Consider the following 20,954-nt stretch of genomic DNA (forward strand, 5'->3'; position numbering starts at 1 on the left):
AAAAAAACAACTTCTAAGAGCGATTTACTCCCAAATTTTGAAGCAAGAGTGGGCGAAAATCCCACAATCTAAAATTGACGAGATGATTATCACGATGCCCCAAAGAATCAACGAACTCCACGAAGTGTTTGTTTTTTGAATTTCGCGCAAAGCTACACGAGGGCTATCTGCGCTAGCCGTCCCTAATTTAGCAGTGTAAGACTAGAGGGAGGGCAGCTAGTCATTACCTCCCACCGCCAACTCTTGTGCTACTTATTTACCAACGAATAGTGGGATTGACCGTCACATTATAACGCCCCCACGGCTGAAAGGGCGAGCATGTTTGGTGTGACAGGGATTCGAACCCGCGACCCTCAGATTGCGAGTCGAGTGCCTTAACCACCTGGCCTCCACGAAGTGAAAGGAAGATCTACTAGATATTAATTAAATTATAAATATATCAATTCATGTGAATATGACTGAAAATTTACATTTTTTTCTGAAAAGGTGGTGTCTATTTACTTGTGACCACGCTGTGTAGTCTGATTGACATATTATAACATATTCTCCTTTGCTTTCATTCGTGGATATTTATAAATATCCCACAAGCATATAAGGATGGGTATAGTGTCTGTGGTTTTAAACAAGTTATGAATTCAAGCTTAGCTTAATGTGCAGATAATATGTCTCGATTATTTTTCGAATTCGGGATTGGAGTTTAAAGCTTTGTTTGTCCATGAAAGGTGTAATAAGATTCAGCGGATACTTTAAGATGATGTGTGGCTTCTTGGTAGGTTATACTTTATTTACTAAAAATGTTCGTGCCATAGTGTGTAATAAATTAAGGGCATAACCATTACGTTTCACAATCCCTAAGAACTTTTACAGATACAACAAAATTTGTACCTATTATATAATACAATGTGATAAATGTTATTTTTTATAAATAGGAAAAAAATTAAGATTTTAACGGAAAGTAGGGATCGTTGGTTATTCGTATAATTGCTATAAGAAGTATACAAATAATAAATGCTGCAATAAAAAGTACACAAACAAGTGATACTAGTTGGATAGATTTTAAAACGATTTTCAATTTCTAGTTTAGTTGGCATTGTGATCGGTATAGCTAAATGAAGCAGTCTACATTTATTATAGTAATTAAACGAATAACCATCGATTCCAACTTTCCGATAAAATTTTACTTTTTTTCCTGTTTATTTATTTATATTTTATATGTCCATGGAATGGACACATCTATAAGCTTTCAATATAGCCATATCACTGATAGCTATAGCTTTTATAAGAATTAAAACCTATCGCTTAGGAATTCGGTAGGATGTTTTTTCGGCGCGTGAATTATTTAGAATCCTTATCGATCGCTACTATTAAATACTACGGTAAAATGAAATTAGTTTCCAGAACTAAAAAAAAAAAAATAATATATATATATATAGATTTTGTGCGACTGTTTATGTTGAAAATAAAATTTATCAAGCAGTATATCAGCAAAATTCTGTAGGACACACGTGTCTCACCGCTGTATTTTACAATTTAAATTATTTGTGTGGAACCTACCAAGAAGCCACATAGTGTCTCAAAATATCTGCTGGTTCTTATTACTCCTTTTATCAGCAAACGAAGTTTTAAACTCAAATCCAGAAAACAAGACATATTACCCACAAATTCAGATACGTTTAGTATTTAAGTCAACATTTAAAATTCAAAACTTGTTTAAACCAAAATACTCTAACTATCCCTAGGCACTGGTGGATCGTTGATAAATACACTTGTGACATCTATATAGCTACGTATATTGGTAAAACTACACGCCAACTACAAATACGTTCACAAGGGAATTTCAGCTAGAATCAGATATAAGATAACCAATCTACTCGAGTCTTGTATCCCATTACATTAATATTATTATGGCATAATTTCTTATTTTCATTTATAGAACGTTTTCTGGCATTAACCAATTTTCATTTGTATTTGATGTAGTCAACACCATTAATCATTCTGAAGCCCGTTCTGGAATTAAAAAAAGTCTGATAAATTTAAGGCTATTTAATGTCTGCACGACCTAAGGTTAGGGTTCTTTAATGTAGATGTAGACATTTTTTGGAAGTGGAATTACTGTGAATTTTATTTTTTGTTTTTCAGCTTTCAGTTTAAATGTACCTTTAATAACATCATATATATATATACATACATCCTGCTATTTAAATATTAACTATTTTGAGTGGTACTTACTGTTTTAAATCAACAACTTTCACAACTTTCCCAAACGTTCCCTCACCCAAAGTAGCGAGGATTTTATCTGAAAAAAGACCAGTGATTAAGTTATACCATAGTTTTGAGAAATAAGGGTACAAAAGCTAACAAGGAAATCACAACTGATAATGTACAGAGTACTTCAAAAAGTTTATAATGAACAATTCACTACTATGCAGAAATTTTAATCATGCTGAAACACCATATTACCAATTAGCTTTCCAAAATAACTTATTTTGATCAACTAACTGATATAAGAAATATAAAGGTATAATGCTTTACATGTAAAATGGTTTACCACTTTTTAAGCACCCTGTACTTACTAAGTGTCAGAATGTCAAAAACTATTTCAATATTCAAACCGCAATCGTAAACCTCATGACTTACAATTAAGAACGTTATTACAGTTCAACCAATTATAAAAAAAAGTAAAACAAAAACTTAGAAACACCCTGCTATTTTATTATAACTTAGGATGAAAAAATCTTCGATAAATATTTTTTCAAGCTATCAGTAACCACGAGTTCATTTGGAGTAGGAAAATTGTATATTTTAAAATACCACTTATCCTCCCTCTGTAAGAACTACACAAACAAAAATAGTACTAGAAGTATCTAAACAGAAAGAGGACAAGATGGCCAGTGAAAAAGATACTGAATTAAAACGTAAATGGAGACGTTACGAAAAGATGAGTACATCGATCTTGCAGGATGTCTCCATGATGATAGATCAGATGACCGTCCTCGTCGTCCTCAACGCTAGGTGGCCTGGAACCGTGCTCGTGGGGAGACTAGCCAATAGAAACCAGCCAAAGCAGCACGTGATCCACATCAGCCATCCAACCCGCCAATCCCAGATGTTCATCCACAACCAGAATCAGCCCACAAAAGTCGACGCGTTTCAGAGACGTGGAGGAAGCACGTGTCATACCCAGTACGTGTAGTTTACCGCCATTTTCAGTGTTGATACCAACATGGCAAATAATATAAACAAGGGAGGCATGTTCGTGTGAACAACAGAGGCAAGGAGACAAGCCAGCAAAGTAACCGCATCAACAAGTCAATATCTAACCTACAACTTTAGCCTATGCTTAAATAATGTCCAAGTATGTTAACAACATACACACACACACACACATACATATATATATATATATATATATATATATATGAATATGTGTAGTCATAGTATACAAAATTAAAATTAAAAGTTGAAATAATTGAGGTTTATCAAGCCTTTTATTTTGTTTTTATTGTCAATTAATAATTCATGAATCAGTACCACCCTATTATTCAGTGATTCTCAATATTACTTGAATACTTTTATTTATTTTTGAAATGCTCAAAGTTAAAATAATTTTTTGTAATAGATAATTAGGCTCTGTAAAGGTCATAAGAGCTTTAAATTGTATAAATAGCCACTTAGTTTATAAAACATTTCAGACGTTGAATAATGATACTGTTAGGATGATGTAACTAACAAGGTTATCAACATGATAAAAGTTCAAAACGACGTCCATAAAATTATATTACGTATATGAAACAAACTTCACTAAACAAAAGAAACAATCCCAAAGTACAGAGGATTGAGTACGTTACGTAAATATGATTTTAGATATGCAAATAAGAATGTCACATGACAACCACAACCGATATAAAGTTGCTGTATAATGGAATGTATGAGAATTATATTTTGACATTGTTTGGCGTTTAGTAGGTAGTGTAATGCCACAGAAAACTGATCATTTTCGAAAGGGTGTATAATAGCCCTTTCCAACGCAAAATATTCATCTAATCAGATCGTAAAGATTTGTTCAGATTGGGGATTTAAAATTTCCAAGACGGGATACCCCTTGTACTTAATGATATTAAAATGAATATCAATCAACTTGGGCCACCAAAAATCCATGAGCATCCAAAAAGAGACATACACAAGTCGTACCTCAACGGTGGTACGTAAAGTGCGACATCTTGCAAACAAGTAAGAATCCACGAACACAAAGATAATCCATATCAATATATACTGTTCAAGTCGCCGGACGCAGCACCCAAGAATTTCTGTGTGATCTGACTTGGAACTGGAGTTGTCCTCATACACTATGTGGCAGATTCCCAAACATTGACAAAAGATAATCCATATCAATACATACTGTTCAAGTCGCCGGACGCAGCACCCAAGAATTTCTGTGTGATCTGACTTGGAACTGGAGTTGTCCTCATACACTATGTGGCAGATTCCCAAACATTGACAAAAATAAGAAAAAAAGGTGAATTACCCAATTGAAATACATTTTCGAACAGATACGTTCGCACAGATTCTGGATGTCTGAAATGGCGCCGGCAAAGAAAAGTTTCAGGACAACTGCTTTGGGAATTATTGAAGACATGCAGGAAGGAATGCTTTAAAGACGACAGCCTTAAGACTGTCTTTTGCAATGGAAAGCTATGCTACAGGGCTACTGTCAAGCTGCATGGTCGTCAGCTACAGCATGATCTAACGTGGCGACATGAACTGTAACAACGTAGTAAGTTCTAAAATCGTTTTAATATAACGTATTCAACCTCTGTTTATATAAATATAGTTCCGCATGTGCACAAAAATCAAGATATTTAAAATTTTGAGACTGATAAAGCTAACATAAAAATTGAAAATTCTCACAGTATATATCGAAAGTCGGTTTTCGATACAGAAGTATATTTAAGAAATACAAACTGCTTTCACACTCAGCTATTGAAAATACCGAAAAACAAGTACTAACTTATACGATATTCATTTTAATAATTGCCAAGTTTAAGATCATTTACACAAATACACAATTTATTCAATTGCTTTAAAACCCGAGTTTTTATTTTATCAAATTAAGTTCAAAATCAGTTATTTAAAATGTAATTACCCAAAGATTACGCCCACAACTAACAAAATGTTTATCATAGAATAACTAATTGCAGAGAAAAAATCTAGACCAGATTCTTCTCCTGTTCCACATATACCTAACTTTCGAATCATTACATCTATTTAAAAACTAAGACTGAATATAATTGGGTGAAAAACAGAACAGCAATGGATGTTACAGAGAACATATCTCTAACAATTATTAGCTAACTACTTCATATAAACTGAAGAGTACAGTGGGTGAGTAAAAAATATATTGTGCTTACTTTCTACTATACTATACAAAGTAAAAATTAAATAAGTTTCGCACAAGGTGACCAACAAAACGTTGCTTGTTTTATTTCTAACTTGTTTAGAGCCGTTTAAGTAACAGTTCGCATATAGATTCTGTACAGGATGCTTCAGTTCAAATGTTTTCATCATATACAAGTTTTATAAATATTTCATTTAGACCATGCACGTATTTGCTGATTGAATGAGATAATAAATCTTGACTACATTACGTTCTGACTTTGAAAGGGAACCGCATCTGCTGACTGGATCTTAAGTCGAGAAGACAGCCTCTGTAAAAGACTGGAACAAGAACGTAACATTCCACCTCTTTGTGGGAGGCACCGGGGTCTTGGAGGAGGAGGTCGTGTCTCCCTCCTACCCCGTAAAGTTCGACACAAAAACAAACCAATGTCTAAACACTAACCATGATTAAGATAGCGGATATTTTCATAAAACTATTTTTTATTAGAATTGTGTTGTTTTTAGCTATAACAATATGCCAAGCTCAGCGCTAACTTAAACAAATTTCTAAGCAAAAACTGGAACTCCCACAAGAAGCATGAGAACAACTGCTGCAGCGATTTCAAAGCTCTAGATCTCGTTTCACGGTCTACAAGGGGATCTTGCCTAAAATAGAAGCTACTTCAAGCTTAGAAATATCTGCTTGCCAACTGTTTCCCATTTTTATCTGCCATCACCAGTATGTGTAAGTGTAAATTGTATGCTAGCTTCAGCGTTTAAATACATGTTAAGGTCTTAAGGTGGTACAGAAATGTCCATGTAACACTCAACACATATAAACAACTAGGGCTAAATTTTGTAACGACCTTGCATTATTTTGAACCTAACTTTAAAGTACCAAGGTCCTTAATAACGTCTAAAACATACAGTTAACATATATTTTAAAGTATAAGAGTACTGTAACTATACGGACGTTCGCATAAGGTTTTCAATATATTCAAACCGTCGGCTGTTTACTTATTTTAGGCTTATCGAAAAAAAAAGTTTATGAATACCAATAAAAACAGCAATTAAATCATAAAAAATATAACTTTCACTATGATGGAATCCGTTATATGTTTCTAGTGAAGTGGTTTCATGCAGAGCTTCAATAGAAAACATTAAAATCTACTATCCCGCATGGAAACAGCCTACATTATGCATCTCCAGATTTATAAATATAAATTGACTGGGATCTTACACACACACACACACACACTCTTGGTCGTTCGTTTCTTTGAAATGTTGCAGGTAGATGATTTTAACTGTCACACACAAATACATATATATATATACTGAAACTTCTTCCTACAAACAGGTACAAAGTTGGTTCCTTCAAGCCAGATTATGTACTTTTTATTGAGGGTGGCATCATCTGCTGCCAGGCCGTCAAATGCCTGAGACTAAGCTCTATCGCGTAACATTTTTATCCTTTAATTACACTGATTAAAATATATATTTGTAAATAACCAAGTAAACTACTGTGCCGCCAGTTTAATCCAAACAATTATAAAAACACGGTGACAAATGAGTAAACATTGGAAACTGGTAAATCCAAAACCCAAATATAAGGAATAACAATGTGCTACCTTATATAGTATATTCTTAGCTTTTTATGATTTAAATTGACTACAAACATTTCGCACACATCACATGAAGATAATAATTACATCAAATTCTGATACTTTCATGTCAATTCCAACAAACATAGACAACTCACGCCATTCCAATACTTCAAATGATGACCATCTTTAATTTTGTGAGAGAGACGATTTTTTTACCAACCAGTCTCCAGCCTGACCATAATGTCTACGTTTCAGGGAGAGGGCTGTGGGTGGTGGTGATACGCGAGTGTGAACAACTTGAGGACACATTGAGTTCCATCTATTATGAATGGACTTAAAATGAAACGCACTAAAATCTGTGAACCTTGGTTGAGGCATATATTGGGCTATCATACTGTAGCTGTGATTAAGGTTAAGGGAACAAATTGTTAACAGAATCATTCAAAGATAAATAAACAAGTCGAGCGATCTATGAACTAACGCGGTCAGTGGAAAGTTACGCAGCACGAGTACAGCAAACGTTCGCTTCCTCTTACGGCCATGTAAAACTGTGTGACAGCATCAATAGTGGCGCACAATATAAAGTTAACAGATGTTGAATGCATAAGAAAACAGGCCACTAGGGGGAGAAGCAGAGTAACAATATACCTGAGATATATTTTCTGACAGCGTCTGCCTTTCTGTCCCTAAAATGAATTCACTTCCATACACAGTCAATCGCGTGATCATGGTCTAAAAATCACAGAGTGCAGACAATATTTCAGCTACACGAATTTGTAAATATCAATTGTAAATGTTTTACTTCAGCATACGATTCTCACTTCATACACATATAGATGGACATAACATATATTACATAGGCAGACAAGACTGTTCTTCAGATAAGACAGAAACGAATAATTAAATAAATATGTTATTAATGACAGTGCATTTATCAAATGTTCTTTTTTGTTTATAAATTTCGCGAAAAGCTACCATAAGAATTATGTGTTCATAACCATCCCTAATTTTCAAATGTTAGTCTAGACTCTAGAATGAATATCAATAATATCCCCTGCTCACACTTGGGCTACTCTTATCACTCTTATAGCGTATGCACGGCCCCCAAATTGTAGATTGCGTTTCTGCAGCAACAGAATACGATTCTTCAGTTCACAATACAAGCACACTAACTACCAGAACCACGCCCAGCCTACGTACGTTTTGATCCTCGAATTAAAAACTTTTGACAAAGATATACTGTACATATTTGGCAAAGGTGAATGAATTCTAATCTTACTCATGAAATGACAAACAACTATTGTCTATTTTTAATATAAATTTAACCCTTGTCTCATAAAAATTATTTGATAAGAAAACTCTCCAAGGTTCATTAGTAATACACTATTTGAATAAAACAATGGTCAAAGTTCCAGTTGTTTATAAACGATCTCGTAATGAATACTCATTAATTCACCTAATTCATGAATTCCAGCTGTAGATTTTTTTCTAAACTATTACCTTAGTGACATTGTCAAAAGTAATATCTTCAGGTCATGATTTAAATTTTTAATTTCCTTCCAAACCAGCAGTTCGATACTTGTTATTTCTACACCATAACTGAAGAACAGTGCACTGTCTCCTCACACTAGTGATTCATTTGATGTGTGAAAAACTCATATCAATACTTCAAGAGTGTTACCTTCTCATACACTCATTTTTAAATAAAATTAAATACTTACTAAATGAACTTAGTCATTAAAGATAACGAACCTATTCTAACTACAATTATTTTCTAAAATAAATAATATCCCAAGCTGTATAATAGCAGTAAATGTGTTAATCTACATAAAGCTAGTACAGAGAAACAACTTTAAGAAACTTCAAATATTAACCATCAATAGACAGATTAGTAAGAGATCTACACCTGCTTTATCAGTAACATTCAAACATGAAATTCCTAGTGAAAGGTACACAAATTCATGGTTATTATTTCAAGATAACTTAAAAATATTCATCAATGCAGTTTTGAAGTGGTTGTTCATGGATTGTATTTTTATTTAATAGTCTTGTAATTGACACTTTCACAGAAAATTTAGTTAAAAGTGTATAGTCACCCTTTAAAAAACACAATTAAGTCTACAAAACTTGAAACACACAAGGTAAAATGTCATGCGTAATTGTATTAATTAGTACTGCAGATGTGTTTTGATTAAATACATCTAATCAAAAACACCTTAGGTGTGAAAAAAAGGATTGAGCATGCAACTTAATGAATGAAATCAAAATTGGCAGCCAAACTGGTAACTACACTTATAGCATTGATAAGAATTATACAGCAATTAGTTAGTTAGGCCACATTTTTTTGTTCAACATGGGACACAATAGTGGGTAATACAAAATACATGACCTAACTAACTAATGAATGAATATTTGCTGTAAAATTCCCAAGTTGATCTGCTTACAAATTTCCTAAAACACAGAATATCATTATGAACAGCATATAATTTTGCAAGTGCTTCTTTGTAACCTTGTTACCCTCAAGTCCTGGTGATACATTGACTAATACTTGTGTTTTGCGTGTTAAAAGGAGATTGTCTGAACTTTAGTGAAATCAAATACTTTCATGTTTTTTTATCAAATGTGGACAAGTTTATAACACTTACACTACAGTAAAACACTTTTCTACATCACGTAGCAACCTGTACAAAGTAGAGGGTGTGGACTAAAAGGGGTTGGTGTTTTAAGTTGTTTTAATTAGACTGAATATCTGTACTAAACTATTATACCCAATGTTTTAACATGTATATATAGGCAATAAGCTGCATTTTGTGCAACATTACATCTATACAGCTATGTTTAGTCACACATTTTCAAACGTTTGCGTGGTTGTATACAGTGCATACATATTCACAATTGCAGAGTAATGACATTTAGAATAATCATCCATAAAGAAGTTTATAACTTCCATGCCTATGTTACTGTAAATCAACTTCATATACTGCAAAACACTAAGATGTACAAAGTAAAAAAGTATAAAAAATGGTTCTAACAACTTGCTACATCCCCAAGTAAAATTTTGTTATTGAAAGATCTTGTTCATACAAAATTTACTGAGTATTGTCTATTGAGGTATCTGTATGAAGTAAATTATAAGGATTTATAACTGAAAACAATGAAGAATCAATAAATATAAAAGCAAAGTGTCACTCCAAATTTTCTCCTATAATATTTCCTCTTTTGATTGCCCATTCCCATTTTGGTTGAATTTATTTGTTAACACAGGCGTAAATAGCTCCTAAATTTTGACACTTTTTCTACAATGTAAAAGCCTGTTAAAGAGGAAGTTCCTAGGACCAGATCAGGCATGGCATTATGTGTGTGACACCACATTATTATGACGTCAAGCTAGGTAGGATCTGAATTAGCACAAATCCATGTTTGGAAATTATTACGAAAAAGCCTTTGTTAAAACAGACTGAAGATACCAAATGTCTGTAGGAAGAAGATGACTTTTTGTCAGAAGAAGAATAGATGTGTATGCAATCATGTGGTCAGCATATATTTTAATATTTTATCCAAAAGCATCAATATGTAGCATGTTTTCTCAATTATATGTTGTGGTTTCCTTCATTTTTGATGGGTTTTTACACTCCCTCTGCCATATCTAGCACCTATGAAGTCTTTTGCTGAATAATGGGGCTCTTTAGGCTGGTTGGTATATGACAAACATGGTAGTGATGTCTAGGTGCTATCTATATCATCAAATGCATAAATAACAACTGTTATGGTGTGAACTAGACTATGTAAAATGAAGTGTATTTATTATCAATTTGAATTATTTATTAATCAGAATTATAGAAAGCATTAATGACACAATATTATATATCTTTAACACCAATTATTCATTATTATTGTTTTTACTTGAATTAGATTTTACTATAAGTTAACAGAATTAGTAAACCTACAAGCTAGTCTTGAGTCAATAAAAAAATTGGTTTTGGGAATGTCAGCAAAGATATGAAAAATATAATGTTTGAAGTATCCAAAATCTGGGTTCAGATTTCAAATGATTTAAGTTATGTTCATAATAATCTTGATATTTTGATAGTATGTATACACTATTATAAAAATTTGTAATTTTTTTTTTTTAATTTAAGCATTTATCTATAAAAGTAGAAAGACATGCTACATTTCAATATGAATGTCATACATCTATTCCTTCCAGTTTTCTTTAAATAAAATAGACATAAAACTTGCTTTGCAATTTCAAAAATGTTGCATTTCTAATAAATGTGCAAATTCAGATCTTTATATCAAAGACTTTTTTTTTCCATTTTAAAGAATAAATCATCAAGACATAAACTTAAAGCTTTGAATCTAACACATGATTTTATGTAAAAGATTGTCACACAGTACTAATTTCTCCCTGTTCTCCCTCCCAAAAGATTATTAGTGTTAGCATTTTATGTTCAACTTTTATATCATGATGCAATAAAAGAAATATAATCAGAACTAACTATCCCTTTGATGTCCAAGGAAAACTTTCCACCATCTGCTATCAAATTTAAACACTAACTGGCATAAAAGCCTACAGATTCATATGTTTATCGACATATAGCAATATTAATAAAATTTGTCTAAACTATGAAAAACTTCTTTTTTTTTAATTATTGCCAATAAAAACTTAAATAATATTTCACATACACACACACAGAATAAGAGTTTTGCAAGGGAAAGAAACACTAACTTTTTTGGTGCTTTTAGTAATAATTGACAATTTTTCACCAAAATTTTATTTACACATACTTTAAATTCTCCTTTAAGAAACATGTCATGCTAGATGAAAAGAAACAACAAAATGTAGTGTTCTGGATATTGTGTTATCCATTTATAGGGTTTCATTATGGAAAAATCAAAAATTTTATTTAACACTTGACCTCTTACTTAAGAATAGCTAAACTCTTAATACATAAACAGCATAACAGGTCATATCACTTTTTGAGCTATAGTCTTTTTAATGAAAATATTTTGAAGATTGTTTTACTGAATCTCTTATGGTACACAGTCATCTTTTGAAACATTTTGTTATTTCTAGATATTTTAATGCTGTAGCATTTTACCTTTTACATATAAACTATACACATAATTTCTGCTTTGCTTATTTACATTCACAAACTATAAATGTGTTACTTCAAAAGTCTAGTAAGTATGTTTACTTTGGTTGTAATTATTATTATTATTCCTTCACTAACTCTGGTGTTTAGATGTTGAACCTAAAGAATGTTCTACTGCCTTGTACAGATATACTGAATAATCAAAAACAGTAGTATTCTGAAACACTAATTTTGATTAGTTGATTATTTTTGTGACATTAATTAATTATATGGATTAACCAGGTTAATTACCTAGCCCTACAAAGAATACTCTAGTGTATCATCATCATCATGATTTACAGCCTACACATCAAGAATCACTGAACAACTGGGTGAACTGAGAGTAAATAATTAGCATTATTTACTTTCTTCTAGTCTGCCCCATCAAAAACAAAGTAGATGTCAGCAAATAATCATAATATCAAAACTGAACTTAAAATAAATTGTTTAAGTATTTATAATATGTAGGGTTACTATCTACAGAACTAAAACATCACATGGCTTTTAAATGTTTCATTTTCATGCAGAACTAAACTAAACATGTCATAAAAAATCCCTTTACAAAAGTTAAATATTATTGGATCTTGAGAAGTTAAAACATGAATATGAATAATTATTGAATGGTAAAGTTTTCTAAAAAATTGAATAATTACCTGCACTTTGGTTGTGTGTTATTGAAAAAATATATATATACACATTACAAGCTCTTAAGTTAATACATCCTGCCCAGTTAAACTTTAAATATATTTAATTTTGTGGAAAAATTATTATGAAGCTTATAAATATTTTATAAAGTCATTTATTCTTGGGATGGTCAATCAACAATAATTAATTCTACACAAAACATGCAGTATTTCCTAAAGATAATTTTTATTTTATCATCTGTTTTGTGATATTATATATATATCTACAGATACTTCAAACTGTTCACATAATTAGCTTGTGACAAATGCAGACACTATACACTAATTTTACTTAACCAGTGAACATTGTAGTGCCTGATTATATATTACAAAACACAGGTACAGATATGGGAAATAAATATATCTGTGAAAATCTAAGATTGTAAATATATGAATTTATGCAGTGCAAATTCGAAATAAATAAGTAACCCTTTTCATTTACATAAACAGTGAGGTTTAGAAAGCCAAGAAAGTGGAACCCGAGAAATAAATAAAATTTCCAGTGGGCATCGACGGTACTTACCCGTGAACTGAGACTACGGGTGCGACGACGGTAGCGCCGACTGCGATCACGGTCGGCGCATTTCCGCCGATGTCGCTGGCGACTACCTGAACTATGACTGTGATAACTTGAGTCACAACTGTCCGAGATGTCAGAAGAGTGGCTGCCGTGATGGCGACGACGACGATGTCGGCTATAATCCCGACGACGACTCCGGCCATGACCTTTACGAACAGCACGAACTTCTTTTTCTGGACTGCATTCACGATAATTACGGTCACTTTCTGGATCCTTGCAATAATGGTCACTGTGAAAACAAAGCGTGAAATTAGAAAGCCACTGGTTCTTTCATATAAATGAAAAATCAGTATTTAAGAAAACAGTATTTTTTAGTTTTCCTTCTTGTAGTTCACACATAAGTCATGACATTCTTTAACACTGTTGTAAGTCTTCTTTAGAATTCATGACAAAAATTGAAATGATACAATTACGAACATTTATAAATTTTAAAAAAATTACCTCCGCTACTTTTTAATCATTTAAGTTCCATAAGAACGATCAAGTACACTCTTTAACTATACACATGAATGTCTACTTGTTAATAATGTCATCTCATTTACCACATCCAAACAATTCAGGAATTTAAATAACCGTTGTTACGTAAGCTACGAAATAAATAAACCCAAATTATTTCCTTTAAACAACTGAAACAGTATAAAAAATCATTCATGCTTGAAACATTGAAAAAACAATGTCTAAAATTAAAGCCGGAAAAGATACAGATTTTGCCATAGTCCCGGCAATAAATGTTGACTTTATACACCATACCGAAGTTTTTGCATACAACAAAACACTTTAGCACAAAAATCCCAAATTTTCACTATTAAGTAAATCAAGTATGAACATCAAACAACAGTTACAATGTAAACAAACAAAAAATGTACAAAATATCAAAGTAACTTTGTTATGAAAGTTAAAAAATTAAGAGTTACATATAAAGAGTTTACCAATTGAAAAACTTATCAACCTCACAATGTTCTTATTATCAGAAAATATAAAACCAGTATGCACATCTTTTCAATAATATTTAGATTATCTTGGAGAAGTATGCCATTTCCTAAAAAAATATCATAATGTATCCAAATTATGATGAAAAAGCATATCAGCATTTTGTCGCACCAGTGAAACTAAATATATATATATATACCTGAGCCGCCTTTCCTTCTTGCCCCACTGGCCAGCGGAGCAACACAACACCAGCCCCATGGTCATCCTGGCTAGCTTCCTATAAAGCGGTGGTATAGTGGCAAGGAAACAAGCACAAGTTGGGTCCTGTGGAATCTCAATAGTTTATACTATGAACTAGTCACACGACAAAACTTCTAATAATTTGTCGTTGAATTACGCAGAGGTCAGTAACGTTTAACAAGATAACAATTTTCCAAGTATACTTAATGATATAATAATCATTTCTGTAACTTGGAGAATAACGGAAAGTTGCAGAAACAAAAGCATGATAACATAATCAAGGAACTAAAAATTCTGTCAATCTAGAACTGGCGAACACAAATACATGTAAAAGCGGAACAACCGCAAATCTAGCTTAGTACAACGAACAGATACACGCGTTTTGAAAAAGACAAGACATGCATGGTGAATAGAAATGTTAAGTGGAATGTACTGCTGGTAATATACAAGAAGCAAGCAGATGGTTAGTTGTTAGGAGGAAGAGGGAGGGAGAAACGTCTGCCTCCAATTCAAACTTCCGTTCACTGGGATTCGACTGCAATCCCGTGACCACAAGTTACGATAAAACGCAAAATACACCTACGTGGGCACAGAGACTTCTTGGGTAACACAAGTTTTTATATTTGATAAAGACATTGTGATCCATGAATATTATGTCTTACCAAACAGTGAAACAACTAGTAATAGTTTTGGCAGCCAATATCTCGCCATGCTTCTTTTCGTTGACAAACTCATATTCAAAACATAGAGCAACTGTAAACGAATACTTCATATAGTTTACATGCACATTACTACGAATACTAGCTTAGAATGTGGTTACATGCGGAAAATACCAAAAACTCACACCATAGTTAATATAAAACATTCATTCATGCCTTATTTCAATGCTATTAAGTGAATATCAATGTTCATACTGATGAACACGTAAAGTGAATTTCGGAATTCTTGAAAAAAAAGTAAATAAAATCCGATAGGTATGATTATGACTAGTTTATTACATTTGGAAAAGATAATACGTACATAACTAATAATAACTGAGAAGTTTGAAAGCCAAGGCATAAAGGTTAGAGACTGGGTATAGTATTTTTCAAGTTTAGATAACTCTACTCATAGACATTTGTATATAACTCACTGAGCACCCTTACAAGGACCAAGAATAATTTACCTGAGATGTAATGTTTTGAAAACTCGACTAAACTCTATAAATTAAATTACAACAATCACAATTTTTTATACGTTCTTGTGGTTGTGAAAAAATTTCTAGGGTCACAACTTTACAGAACCCCTGTTTCTTGCATGGTTTTATTTGTAATAACTAAAGTCCACCTATAATATCACAGTCACTTGAGAAACTACATCTGAGTTAGTCGTTCTACTGCGTCCTTATGATGCAATAATGATGTAATAAAAAAATTATTAACAGTTTACACACACAAAAAAAAATGTATGTGTGTGTATATATTATTATGTTTGATAACCTATATGGCCATCTACGACGGAAAACAATGTCGAAAAAAGCATAAGATATAAACTAAATAGTAATTAATATATATAATAAAAAACCACCAAGTAACATAAACTATCGCAACAATTTTAAATTTAAAAGGAAAAGGGTCACAAAAGTAAAGTAATAAAAAACTGAGGCCTTAAACCTGGGAGCTTTGGGTGAGTGTACTCCTTACCATTTATCCCTAAAGAAGAAAGGTCCACTTCCTGAAACCGTGACAGCGACTGATATTCTATCGACGCACTTCTCCGATAAGTTCTCAATATAGTTGTACAAAAATTACCCGAAACGTATTATTATAATTTATAATACTCTTCCTCACACATGTTGAAGGAACAGAAGTTAAGCATTGTTGACGTCATTACTACATCAGTTAGCTTTTACTGTTTTTCATACAATTCACGACAATTTACCAAATGAACTGTTTATAAAAAATAAATTCTACAATTTCCTTGTTATTACTGAGAAATACAAGTCATAGAGAAGTGCACACTAAACAAAAGTAGCTAAATTGACATATTCTAATTAACATGTTAAAAGTTTTCCATATCATTTATTTCCGGTTGGGAAGTTTTAACAGCCACTATAAAAAACAAATACAAGATTCTTTATCACGAGCTATCTTCGCTCTCTTTAATCTGAATGGCCAGCGAGCTGGTCTGTTAGTATTTTATTCTTTCATATTCTGAATTTTTAACTGTAAACATGAGTGGATTTTTCGAAAAAGAACCGAAGTATATACGAGGAAACTCAGTTGTAACGGTGAACAACATTTGCACTAAGGTTAAATACAACATCAATACAAAAATAAAATAACTTACAAAAAATGACAGCGGGAGGCCTTCCTAGTCGTAAATCGTATGGCAATAAAAACGCCATATTTATTTAATAGACCAGGAAATCAAAGTAAAAAAAAAGAATGGATTTATCCCGAGAGACCCGAGTATTTTCCTAAACATTTGAAGAATATTTAGCTTCTCTTGTGCAACAATGGTTTTATGATTTCAGTTACCTGAACTGAATGGAGGTTTTATCAGAATTTTAAACGTAAAAAGTGAAAGCTTTCGTATCGAAAACTGTATTTCATTTTGAACTGTACACCGAAACTTGGTTATGATCCATTGACCTGTGATCATCTTAATTTTTGCTGTCATGAACCACTATGGTGATTCATAATAAGGATCGCAAGGAATTGCACAAAACCCTAATAGAACGTTCGGGCAAAACGCACCTTAAACAGTAAAGATTCAGTTCAAACAACACTTTAAAACCTTTACTACTGACTGCTAAGGCTGTACACATATAAAAATGCAAAAAATAGCGCGCATGTTATACTTACAAGGAAAAGAAGATTCGCTCACAACGCCTGTCTGTAATTATTTTTCTTATTATTCTCTTGTTAACCTACAACAAGAAGGGCTTGGTATATTGCACCTAAACCTTTTGTGTAATTCTAAATAAGGTACTGCAAAGGTCATAAGGGGATATTGAAAAGTCAATTTGTTTCTTCTATATTTTACATAAGATAAAAAACACCACACTTCTACTGTAAACGATGTTATCATTAGCCCTTGAAGTTAACTTTCTTACAAATATCTGTTGTTCCTTCAAAAAGCTTAAGTACTGGATGAAACAGGAATTTCCAGTCAATAACAGATGACTAACATTTAGATACTCAATGCTTTGTACACTTTACAATCGGTGTCTTTAGGAAGCCAACCTCTATATTATGTATGGAGTATAAAAAATCAACACACATAACAACATTTTATTACACACACATTTGTAGAATAATTACTTTAAAAGACACAAAGGTTTATTTAAAGTGATGTTTTAGACATGTGTGTTTTAAATGTTTAGGCTGCTTTTCTACTAGTAAAATTTCATATATGCTTAGTGGGAGTTGTGTTGTAGTCTAGGTATATATATATTTGCCCATTGCTTTGCATTATATATATATATAGAGAGAATTTATTTACACAGAAACTATAAATGCTCACTATATTCTCAAACAAATCTCCAGTTGCAGCTTAATATTTTAAATCTCGAACTAATGCAATCAAGTAGTCAATAGTTACAGTAAATCATCATGAACTGTATTTGCTAGCTACCATATCAAGTAATCCTTTGCCCATAGTTGAGCATAAAAAATGCCAGCAAACAATATAAATAAAAAATTGTTAATTTAAAAATCTGCAAATTGGCATAGTAAAAAAAAGTAAAGAAACAAGGCTGGATATATTGTAGACATTGTTTACTCAAAATACAAATCCCTAATTTGAATCCACTAAATGCAATTCTAGGTAACAGCATGAAGCCAAAATAATATGTTATTTGAGTAAATAATGTCTACAGTGTCACCAGCCTTGTTTCCTTACTTTTTATTATCTGTATATGGAGGCTTTTTAAATTCCCAATATTTTATCTTGTATAATCCAGTTTTGTGTTTATTATGAGTTACAGTATATATTGCACTCCATTTTTTTTTCTGTTGGAGCTTATATGTTAAATAGTTTTGTCATGGTGTCTTGCATGTAGTTTGTTCGTTTTGTTGAACTGCATGCAAGGCTACTCAACAGTTATCGGACATGCATTATCTGTCCCTAACTACGAAGTGATAAATTGAAGGCAGTTAGTCAACATCACCCATAGCCAACTATTATCAGACCGAATAGTAGGATTTGACAGTCACTATTATAACACACCTACATTCTCCAAGAGCAGAGGGCATCTTATTATTTTGGTGGTAAGTGGGCACAAATCATGTAATCTTAAGTTCACTAAGCCATGTTTGGCCCCTTCTGTGTAGTCTGAGAAACTGACTTCAAGAACTTTGCCAGATTAAGACAGTTTAACATTACAAAATTACAGATCAAAATATGTGGAATATGATGTTAATTGTTTTTTGTTGTTGTTAAGACCAATTCACACAACTGGCTATCTGTGCTGTACCCACCATAGGTATCGTAACAATTTTTAGTGTTATAAGACCCCACAGACTCGTAGCTGGACCACAAAGTGGGTAGGCTTTGACTGAGCAATACTTGGCTTTTCCCCTTCCCATTAACTATGAAACAAATTTGACAAATATTTTGATACTCTTCATTGCACTTCACTATTTAAACATCTTTAATAATGAACAAGAAACTATTAGGTCTGTGGTCACACTGTCAACATTTTTATTTTTACTTTTTTTGTATATGTTAAATTACTTGTTTGTTGTTAAGCACAAAGCTACACAATGGGCTCTCTGTGTTGTGTCCACCATGAGTATTGAAACCCAATTTTTAGTGGTACAAGCCCTTAAGATTTACTGCTGATTCACTGGGGGCATATGTGAAATACATATATATAAAAGTGAAACATAATGCTGGGATGCAGTACTTAGTAAACAATATGTAAAACAGACATTTGTTATAAAAATCACCAAAACTTCAAGTCCACCCCCATATTCATCTTAATTCGTTTTATTTCAAATTCAAAATCAGAGTTATCTATCAAAATAGTATTTTGAATCTATATTTTATCTCCCACAAGTCACTGCTCAAGAAATCTTATGTTCAACATCATAACTCCTCAGTTAGGCTGAATGTTGAGAGAGAGAGAAGATTCTCTGAAATGCCATTTATATATACAGTATAATACACAGGCTCACACACATATATATATATATATATACCGGTTTCTAAAGCTTCACCCTGTGTTAGCATTTAAACTATAATTTTCAAAATATGTAAAATTACAAAAATCCACATTCTCTTTAAACTAGCTAATGGTCTAAAGTTCTCTATTTCATGTAATGCCCCTCAAATTTTGGTGGCTTATAAGCAATGGCTTAGTTAGCCTAATGGATAATAATATCCTGTAGAAACCAGAGCAGCAATTAGATGGACACTTTTAAGTTTGGCATTTAATGTTAATTTTTCAAAGTTCAGGCATGGGAAGACCCTGAGGCAGTTAATAATAACAAAATTATTCCTTACATTTCCAGCCTTTCGGGGAGAGGTTGCCCTTTATAATGTATCTTTATTACTCTATAAATACATTACTTATAATATCAAAATATACACAAAAATTATTTATACAACTTAACTCATCAAATATGTTGTAATTTCCTAAAAGTGTATCTACACATGTATCCATTATTTGTTTCTTCTTTTTAATCTAATATTTTCTATGCCAAAGCATCCCAATTTTCTACTCTTGCTCTTCCATCTGTAAGTTTTTGTTACATTCCCTCACAACTCTGTATACATGTTATCGTCTCTTAATATTCTGTATTATCAATTATCCAGTTTTTGTTCCATTTGGTACATTATATCTTATTTTTGCCATAGTATATATTTTTTCATTCTTCCTTTAATTGTATATATTACTTTCCATCTCTACCTTTTTCTTTCTATAATATTCACAATTCATATTTTCCAATATCAATAATACTCCAATTTTGTTTCAAGTTTTGCTCATTTCTTCCTCATTATTGTCTACTTAATCTTTTAACTTGTTTTTCTTCAACTATCATCCCACATATTTCAGGATTTCAACTCTCCAGATACACTGTATTCATCTCCCATCCAAATAAGTTTCTTTTATTGTCTCCTATTCCTTTTGTAACTACTTTTGAAGACCATTTTTCCACCTTACTTCCTTCATTTTCAATATATTCAAATTTTATGTACACATTTGTTTCATTGTGCTGATCAAAAAAATTTGTTCTTTATGCCTCCACCTGTCAAATATAATACGGCATTTCTTTCTAAACACAACATTCATTTTATGTATTGTGCTGCATTTTTTTCTACTCTATAGATAATAACAGAATTTACCAGACTTTCAAACAAGTTCAACAGTCTACCCATATTCAAGTGTTCTTTAGTTGTATTCCATATTGGATTTACT

At 32.2% G+C, this 20,954-nt stretch overlaps 1 protein-coding gene across 1 annotated transcript in view; it reads right to left on the reverse strand.

Annotated features, from left to right (window-relative positions):
* The window catches only part of LOC106459996 (dual specificity protein kinase CLK2-like), a 52,979-nt gene that overhangs the window by 15,593 nt on the left and 16,432 nt on the right, over positions 1–20,954 (reverse strand). Inside the window, exons 2-5 of the mRNA XM_022386774.1 lie at positions 14,508–14,632; positions 13,322–13,607; positions 2,947–3,040; positions 2,230–2,296 (exon numbers count right to left, since the gene is read on the reverse strand). Coding sequence (XP_022242482.1) covers positions 2,230–2,296; positions 2,947–3,040; positions 13,322–13,607; positions 14,508–14,632 — 572 coding nt within the window. The remainder of the gene's footprint in view (positions 1–2,229; positions 2,297–2,946; positions 3,041–13,321; positions 13,608–14,507; positions 14,633–20,954) is intronic.

The sequence above is a fragment of the Limulus polyphemus genome, unplaced genomic scaffold (assembly GCF_000517525.1).
Source record: "Limulus polyphemus unplaced genomic scaffold, Limulus_polyphemus-2.1.2 Scaffold31, whole genome shotgun sequence".
Classification (NCBI taxonomy): domain Eukaryota; kingdom Metazoa; phylum Arthropoda; class Merostomata; order Xiphosura; family Limulidae; genus Limulus; species Limulus polyphemus.